Source organism: Sceloporus undulatus, chromosome 1 (genome assembly GCF_019175285.1).
Source record: "Sceloporus undulatus isolate JIND9_A2432 ecotype Alabama chromosome 1, SceUnd_v1.1, whole genome shotgun sequence".
Taxonomy (NCBI): Eukaryota; Metazoa; Chordata; class Lepidosauria; order Squamata; family Phrynosomatidae; genus Sceloporus; species Sceloporus undulatus.
Genome location: NC_056522.1, coordinates 334,719,681 through 334,729,318, shown reverse-complemented (window position 1 = coordinate 334,729,318; position 9,638 = coordinate 334,719,681). Strand labels below are relative to the sequence as shown.

At 39.0% G+C, this 9,638-nt stretch overlaps 1 protein-coding gene across 2 annotated transcripts in view; it reads right to left on the bottom strand.

Moving 5' to 3' along the window:
- Positions 1-1,813: 1,813 nt before the first annotated feature.
- Positions 1,814-9,638, bottom strand: part of LOC121924560 (protein only RNase P catalytic subunit) — a 60,017-nt gene continuing 52,192 nt past the window's right edge. For both annotated transcript variants that reach the window (XM_042455967.1, XM_042455968.1), the window contains exons 6-8: positions 4,450-4,598; positions 2,338-2,533; positions 1,814-1,967 (exon numbers count right to left, since the gene is read on the bottom strand). In XM_042455967.1, the coding sequence (XP_042311901.1) occupies positions 1,839-1,967; positions 2,338-2,533; positions 4,450-4,598 (474 nt within the window). In that variant the 3' untranslated portion in view covers positions 1,814-1,838. The remainder of the gene's footprint in view (positions 1,968-2,337; positions 2,534-4,449; positions 4,599-9,638) is intronic.

Genomic DNA, 9,638 nt, shown 5'->3' with positions numbered 1-9,638 from the left:
CGCAGGCGCAGTCGGAACGCACCTTTCCGGCGAAGCGAAAGGACCGCCGGTTTTCTTCCTTAGTCATTGTAGGCAACGCGCAGGCGCAAAAGGACAGCCGTCGCTGAGGCGAGGGAAAGCCCCGCCCCCGCAGGGCATGGCTTCTGCGCCTGCGCAGAACTGAAGAGTTGCTCTCGTTGGCAGGGATGTAGATTGAGTCGACCCTTTTGGTAACATGTAGGGCATGTCCTGGAAAAGGAGGACGCCTGGTCGCACTGTAAGGCAGTGGTTCCCCAAAACGTGCCCTTTAAGGGCTTTTGGACTCCATCTCCCAGAATGCCAGACTATTGGCCAACATGGCTGAGGCTTCTGGGAGCTGAAGTCCAAAATTCTCTTAAAGGGCAACACTTTGGGGACTCTTCTGTAAGGTGACTAGGCGCCCTCCTTTTCCCGGACATGCCCTACTGTAAGGCTGCCCTGATTTATGGCCTTCAACGCATACTCTAAACAATACATTAAATGTGATCAGATCTGGCAATGATTCTATGACAGCATAAGAAAGTTCTCAGAATAAAAACTTGAAATCAAGCATGCATTTGAAAGAGACAGGCTCTTCCAATACGTCCAGGAGGAAACCAGAAATGTCCTCCTTTTTGGGCGTAACTAAGAAGCATGCATTTATATTTATGTTTTTTATCTGTGTCGTGTAGCCAACTCATGCGGGGAAAAGCCCTTACCTTCTGGGGCTGCAAGATGAAGCAAGGAAGTGCCCATAAGGACATAACCTTTAGCTGTATATATCAAGCTACGCCTTGTTTTGTGGATTTAGAAGCCAGGGAAACATGCATGATCTTTAAGAGGCACTATGGATGCCACTCAGATACTGCACACCAATGCAGCCGGGGTGGATGTGGTGCAGCCCTCCAAGTCGTTGCTGGGATGCCGTTCCCAACATTCCTCACCATTGGCGTCTCTGCTGTCAACACTTTACCCACCTGTCAGAAATGGATGTTGAAAGGCACCGTCCTCCTTTCCCTATACATGGTGCATCAGATGTCCAGGGTGAGATACCAAGAGTAGTCCCCTTTCACAGACAGTTGTCTGACCATTTGCCCCCCAGGGGATTAAACCAGAGATACAAAAGACCAAATCAACATATTTCTTTCTTGAGATGTTAGTGTGATGAAACACTAGGAACATCATACATGTGGGTGCACATGCACACACTGAGAGACAGATTACAGACTGCTTTTCCACATAACCCTTTCACATTTTAAGTTTCTCCCCTTTTAGGAATGATGGCAAAGCATGCCAAACTAAGAATCAGGGGAAATCTGCTGAAGGTACCAACAAGATGTCATCATAGGGAATACACATGTGTTACCCTACTCTCCGCAGTCAGATCATAATTCAGTACAGGCTGTTTAAGAAGAAAGGCAGGTAAGCTGAATGCGGATTTGGGGTAATAAAGATATTAAAGTGAACAGCTAGATCGTTATTTTCATCAAAGGCTGGAGGGTATCAGGAAAGAGAAGTACCTATTTAGAAGCTTCTGGGGAAAATGGGTCACAAGAGCAAACTATCTGAAATACAGTTATTGGTGAACACAAAGAAGCCAACAATGAATTCTGAATTATTGCATCAGCTTCTGAGAATCATAAATACAGCTAATATTCTCAATAAGTCCCAAGGCATTGTGAAAATAATTAAATATGGGTTAGTGTACTGCAAGGATCCAATCAAATCCAGGTCCTTTGTATCAGAATGTGAATTCAGTAATGGATATATAATATCTGGTCTCTTGGGGGGGGGGGGAATAAAGCCATGGATACAGTTTCAGTTTGGAAAAAGTATATATTTTATTTTTGCTGAAGACAAAGCCACTTTGTTGGCACCTCATAAGAAGATCTTTCCAACAAGTTGTCATCATAGGGAATATGCCACGTGTCACCTGTAGTCTGTACAATTGTATCGAAATTCAATACAGGCTGTTAAGGAAGAAAATGAGATAAATGTTATGCAGTTTTTACTGTGTATAAATATGGAATTGATAAATATTTACTAACATGTTTTCATCTCTTTTCAAAAAGAAAACAAGGATAGTACTAATAACCAAGGTATTTTACAAAAAAAATAATATTTGGTTGCTATTACTTCAAAAGAGCATCAGTGAATATTAATCTAACTCCAAATTATCAACACAATTTTTTTTAGGTTAACAGCTCTATTTTATTTTAGGTATTCATCTGACTCTGCTACTCTATGAAGATGATAGTCAGCATGATTTATCTATGTTAAGACTAACTAAATAGTACAAAACAAACGTACTTTACTGGTAAAAGATACAGTGAGCAGTACCTCAAATTTTATCCTTTTTCCTGGTGTGTAGTTAGATAGCACTATCTGATGACCACGTTGCCATTTAAAGAACAGGCGACGAGTAAGACTGTCAGAGAGACAAGCTTTGTGGTCACGCAACAGATCTCTGGTCACAAATTTACAGTGACTACCTGAGTGAAGTGTGGCATAGAGTAGAAATGGATCATCTTCAGACCTTAAACAAGAAAAAGGCAAAGAAGAGCATCACACACTGCACAACTGAGGGTTGTTTAAGAATAAATTTGTTAGACTTCAGGTGCTGTGAGAATCTTTTTTCCCCCCCCCCCCCCCCCCGTGTTTCTACTGCAGCAGATTAGCACAACTTTAGTCACAAAAATCACACATTGTATTTTCTGTCACCTCCCCAAAGTCTTATTTTGTAGCCTCATCATGGTATGGGGATGACATGTTGTCCCTCAAAGATTTTACCAAGTGAGTATAAGCTGCCCTTCCGAAAAATATTTGAATACTGTTCACCACCCAAATTAATGAGCCCACTAAATTGATCTGTTCTATCATTATGTCATCCAAATTTAAGGAAACAGTATTCAAAAAAGTCTGTTACAAGAACAGCTTCCTACAAAATGATGATACAACAAAGTTTGTCAAACAGAAGTGAACTAAAACAATTTTGCCAAATTAATTTAGCTGTTCAGGAACTTGTGTCAAATATTTAGACCCAGCACTGCAAAATAGCTGAAACACAGTAACAGTATGCAGCATATCAAAAGCAGAAATGCCAACATCAAAACGTAAGACACCAGCGTGGGTTTTTAAAAGGCTCTAGTGAATTTCTATTTCAAAATTCAAGTGTACCTCTGGGTTTCACTTTTGATTTATTTCAAACTGTTTATAGTCAAAGCACTAAATTAAATTATTGATGTCCTTAATTTATACACTTTAGTCACAAAAATCACACATTGTATTTTCTGTCACCTCCCCAAAGACCTATTTTGCAGTCTCGTCTTGGTATGGAGATGACATGTGTCCCTCAAAGATTTTACCAATTGAGTATAAGCTGTCATAGGTTCCATCAAGGCTTTGAATACTGCTGCTATGCTGGCAAACTGTACGTCTGCTATCTCTGGACAAGCCTCATTAAATATAGAGGAGTCAATATCAGAAGACTGACCACCAGGTGATGAATTGGCTACAGTAACTGTAAATGCAATGACAGTGTAATACAGCTGTGATTTGCAACAGTAGAAGGAATACCCACACCGATGTTCCAGATATTGTAAGGATCACTTGAAATATGAAAGTCTATCACATGTACTCTTTGTTAAGCATTGCATGGTATTCCAGGTTGTGTCTTAGACAAAAGTATTATGTGATAAGAAATACAATTTTTCTTATGGTACAGGTAGGCTCTTTTGGTGCTTTACAGAAGCAAATACAAGTTAAGTCCTGAAAAGATACTGTATTTTGCTTGTAAAGCTCTAGGCAACTTTATTTCTGTATCAAACGTTGTTTGTCTAGTGCTGCTGATTCCAATTTGTTTAATCTGCTGGGGAAGAAAAGCATGCCTTAATGAGCTCTGCCTTGTGATAAACACTGCATCAGTTTCTCAGTCTTAATGCCTAGGTTAGTACACTTATTGTGTTCAAATGTGGTAAGGAATACAAAGCAGCTGATCACTTGATAAATACATACAAAGATAGGTCACAGTGACAACGAAAGAGCTGCATTCATTTTACATTACCTTGAGAAAAGATGGAAAGTATTAGAAGTCTGAAATTAAGAAAGATACACAGTGGATCCAGAATGTACAGAATGATCAGAATCACTGTCAATTTTTCAAGCTGCCTTAAAATGCAACCTGTAAATGTTTCAAGATAATGCTTTTCTTATATAATCACTCTGCCTCATTCACAGAATTTTGCAGGTCCTCTATTGTAACCCTCCCGTATTTTCCCACTTTTTCTTTCATCATTTTTATTTATACAGGTAAAAAATATCTGTTAAGAAGAGAAAGAGACAATAGATGCACAGTGTGTTTGTTTGGTAATACTAGGAGCCCTCTGAAGAGAAGCACCCTTTCTTTTGTTTAAGTAAGTCTGAAGATGGTCATTAAAGAAAACCAGAACATACACATTTTCAGTAAAGAAGAAATCTGCCTTCTTCTGCATAGCAGCCATATTATTTCTGTTCCACTGACGAGATCCATTCAGCATGTGTTTACGACCCAGTACAAGCAACCGTAGATTCTGCTGTGCAAGGTGATTGACAACATCCAGCAACTATAGAAAGGAAAGGGAGGAGGGAAAAGGATTCAATGAACCAGAAACGCAGGGCACTGAAATGGAAATGACTTCCTAATATATAGGCTATACACTGCACCCTTTACCTTCCAGCTGAGGAATGTCCCATAATCTCTATGAACATGCCCAGAATTATCACATTAAAAAAACAGGACCTAGGCTGAACATCTGGAAAATCAATGCACATTTTGGTGCCACTCTTTACCTGAAACTGATGTTCAACTCCCATCCCTCCCATATTACCGCCTGCTATTTTTCCTTACACTTCCACCATGATTTATCCTCAATCCATGGGGAAGAGGAGGAAAGAGATAATCTACACTTAGGCAAGGACTGAAAGCCAAATAGCATCACAAATATGGGCACAAAGGTATGTCACCTGTGGTTATCCTTTCGTCTTAGGAAGGTTGAGGTTATCCTAGCTTGGGGTCCCTTTTACCACCCTTTGGCTGCCTGCACATCCAGCTTGTGGCCATGGTGAAATCCAGACAAGTAGCTAACATCAACACTCCACTTAAGCTTAACTATTGGAATCTCAGGATATTGATTTATATGGGAGAGTGAACAGGCTCTATGATGATCTTTTTAGGCTATTTATCATATGTAATCATAGATACACACACATTCCCTTTAGGGGGAAATAGACATTTCCATGTCTTGGCACATTGCTTTCATTACATTACATTGAATGTAAGGTATCATACATTCATTACATTACAGTGTATTGCAAGTAAGCTTTTACACTTTCATAAGGACTGGACACTGAGGCTCTCTAGCAGGCTTCTCTATAGTTAATGTATAAAGGAACACTACCATCTTAAACATTCAAAGATATAGCCGTGTTAGTCTGCAGAATGGGTAGGTAGAGAGATCTGGCAGCACTTTTGAGACTAACTGAAATAAAGAAGCATGACCTTTCGTAGACTTCAGTCTACTTCCTCCAATGCGTATAGTGGAATGGAAACCAGGAACAGACATTTATATGCCATTGATATGTAAGAATGTCAATTCAAATTCAAAAGCCTTTGTGTATGGAAATAAAGTAGCAAGTCCAGTTTTAACTATAGGGTCACTAGTGAACAAAGACATTGTGAACTGGCCAATGTGAATGGAAATAAAGAGGTAAGACCAGTTTGGCATTGGAAACTAGCCTGTAGGTTAAGAGAATAGATGAGTGTAGGATGCCCACCTGAGGATGGGGTCAGATAGTGTTTAAAAGTGTATAGTGAGTCAGGAAGCCATTATCCCTGTTCAATCCATTGCCAATGGATTTCCATGGCTGAGCGGGAATTCAAACCCTGGTATCTCAGTTTTCTAATCCAACACTCAACTAATTCAACATACATAAACATCTATGCCACACTGGCTATTTAGCGTAGCCTATTTGAGAACAAAGATACACTTTTTACCAGCATTGTTTATCTCCATCAGTATGTCTTGGTTATCTGCTCAGAAAATTGCAGCTGTTTATCTTCATACAGTGGAGGCAGATTTCAGTCACCTGACTTTTCTCTCTTCTTGGCTTATTTTATATCTTTCCTAGCTTAATCAGTTGATATATTTGGTCCAGTCAATAAGACTCTTATTGTTCTTCATTTATGTAGTCCCCTCCCAAGAAGTAATATAACATCTGACACACTTAACTTTCATCAGATTATATCAGCCATATGATTGCATCAGCCACTGCGTTTATTATCCATCAAGGTATTGTTTATGTTTTCATATCTTTGTTCAAAATTGGATTGGGTTTTTGCTTGGGACCAGTCTGTCTCTATATTCTCAGCAACACACACTCACTATAATACACAGTGTCCTGTTTTGCATTTTATATACTGTAGTTTATATATCTTATGAATCCATTACAGGTTGTGTCTCCCTTAGCCAAAATGCTTGGAACCAGAGATATTTTGGAATTTGGAATACCTATATCTTATTTATGTAACCTTAAAGTAATTTTATACAGTAAGTTGTAATAATTTTATCCATGAAACAAAGTTTGGGTACACTGAGGTATCAGAAATCAAAGGTGTCACTATCTCAGCCACTCATGGAAAACGTTTTGATTTTTGGAATATTTCACATTTTGAAATTCCAGAGAAGGGAGACTAAACCTATATACACATTTTCCAGGGCTTAAGTTTTGCAAACTTTAATCCACATCAGCACACAGCCTATATCACTTCGAAGTGATTCATGAAAAGCTTGAGTACTAATGGAAAAGACCTGCAACCATACCAGACCAAGAGTACTTAAAAACCATCCTGTAAGCTTGTAGATGTTCCTTCCGATTGATACAAACAGAAAACTACTACATTTTTATTTTGTTTCAGTACATTATTAATACCCCTGTTTACCTGTTCTCTGTTGCATCTTGTTTCAGGTCTGGATACTACCACAATAAGTCTATACATAGCTACGGGGGATTTCCTGTCTGGTTCTGCTCCCACACATAACTGCTTCTTAGAAGTGCATGATGCAAAGCACTTTCTTTTAATCACAAAGGAAATGGAATATAGTTCATTTTTTTAGAATGAAAGCAAAGGTTTCTTTCTTCAAACTACATACACACTTCTCCTCCATCAGGAAATAATGGCTGTCATCTGACTCAATATTTTTCAGGTGCTGATATAACTACAGATTTTTATTTAAGGGTAGTGTTCCCCTGGAAGAGCAGCATGATGTAGTGGTTTCAGCGCTAGACTATGACTCTGCAGACCAGGGTTCAAATCCTAGCTCAGCCATATAAACACAGTGGGTGAGCTTGGGCAAGTCACATTCTCTCAGCCTCAGAGGACATCAATGGTAAAAATCCCTTTGAAGAAACTTGCCAAGAATACTCCATGATGGGTTTGCCTTAGGGTTGCCGTAAATTGGAAATTACTTGAAGGCACACAACAACAAAGTGTCCTTCTGACACTCTTTTAAAATCTATTCTTATATTTTTTTAATTAAAAAAAAAACAAACCTAAAAGTCCAGAAAATAACATTTCTCTGTGAAATATTTATTCATATTTATTTGAGTAAGTCTGAAAGCTTCCATCTGCTTATACATTACATAGCCTAATCTTTAAAGGTTTGATTCAAGGAAAGTTGTTTCTGAAAAGACTGGGACAGTTTAAAACCATTGCTTCACAAAAGGAAATACTATCTCCTTTACAGGATAATCTGTACATAAGAAAACCAGTAGACATTTGTTTTAAAATTTAATGATCAAGCAAGGCATATGTCTGCTTTCTTCCCATTAAGAACTTAATTCTATATAGAAGAACACAGCAGCTGATCAGTCAGCTCCAGCCAGAACAATGTAGGAGCAAATCGGAGGGTTAAACTGTGCATGTGCATGTGCCTTCAAGTCACCTGTTGACTTCGGGTGACCCCATCAATTTCCTAGGGTTTCTAAGAAAAGGAATATTTACAGGTGGTTTTACCAGTTCCTTCCTTTGAAATATAGCCTACAGCACCTAGTATTTGTCTCCCATTCAAATACTAGCCAGAGCTGACCTCGCTTGGCTACCAAGATCAGAGGACATCTAGTGCCCTGACCCAACAATGATTAACTATGGTGTTAAATCTGTAGCATGCTATTTAAAGATTTTATCATTTTATCTCCAAGTTGCCATCACTGGAGGGTTTTTTTTTTAAATCTTTTTCTATAACTTTGCAAGGGAAGAATTCTGGGGCAAAAAAAAGCTAGCTAGGGATAATGTGAATTATAGTCCAGCTCCTCAGTCTTACATCGCAGGCATCAGGTTGGAGAAGCCTGTATTACACCAACACATGCTTCCAGACAATAATCAAGCACAATTTCTATATACAGTAGTCTGTCCCCAATGTTAGAAATCTTGTAATGCTCCCATCACCCTTAACCTGGAGCAAGACACTTAGTAACTGGAACTGGCTTAACCTTAGGCTTTTTCATAGGCCTAAAACCGAACAATGAGAATGTAGCATGCTGAATTGTTTTTATGTATAACTTTCCTGCCTTTTCTCCAAAACTGCGACTCAAGGCAGCTGTTGTTGGGAATAGAATCTAACAGTGCACACTGGGGGGATCACATTTCTTTAATGTGCCCCTAAAGAAAGAAAAAGTCCACACAAATGGAAGACTAGCAAACAGATAAAAGACTGTGCTTGAACTTTTCTTCCTGACACCTGTTACCACACCCTGCATTATTTTGGAGTACAAATATTTTGTTATATTTTGTTATAGTAGCAGTTACAGAGAGGCCATAAGCTTTGAACCTGGAAAGGTCGGATGACTTTAAGTGAACCTCTACTGATCACACAGACCTGAGGGCATGTGGAAGGGACCCTTGCTGCTTCCCCACCCTCTGCTGTGTGCATTTCCTCTTGAAGATCACAGACAAAAATTTGTCAGCCTAAAGCATTAAACCAATCTTTCTGCTAAGCCCCATTGTACTTTCCCACACCTGATGCTATTCAAAACTCTCTGGGATTGTCCTGATCTTATTCCTCCTTAATTAATATATATACTTGTGTATATGTCGATCTTGTTAAAATATATTTCTAATTTGTATGGAAAATGTTCAGATGTGGCAATGGTTAACTAAGGTTTAAAATGGTTCCTGTTGAAGGCCAGAAAGTCTAGGCCTGGAAGAGCAAGTCTTCAAGGACATGTGCTGAGACATAATATCAACAAATGTATTATTGTTATGCTTTTGTGTAGTATGGTGACTTCATGGGAAAGAGGTGTGTCCACTTGGTGGGAAAGGTTGATCTTTTGAGAGAACAAAGACTGATGCACATTCAAGCTTCTAGCATGGACTCTGAAAGAGTATAGATGTATAGTAGCCTGCTGTAAAGTGTAAATAGCAACAAAGTCAATAAACCCTCATTTGAGTGAAAATCTGTGTGGAAGTTACTTTGATCCTGAGTAGCTGAGAAGACTGCATCTGTTCCAGTTGGTACCAGTTCAAACCACCGGTAACAAGAGACATCAACCATCACAAAGATTCAAAACTCTCTGGGATTGTCCTGATCTTATTCCTCCTTAATTAA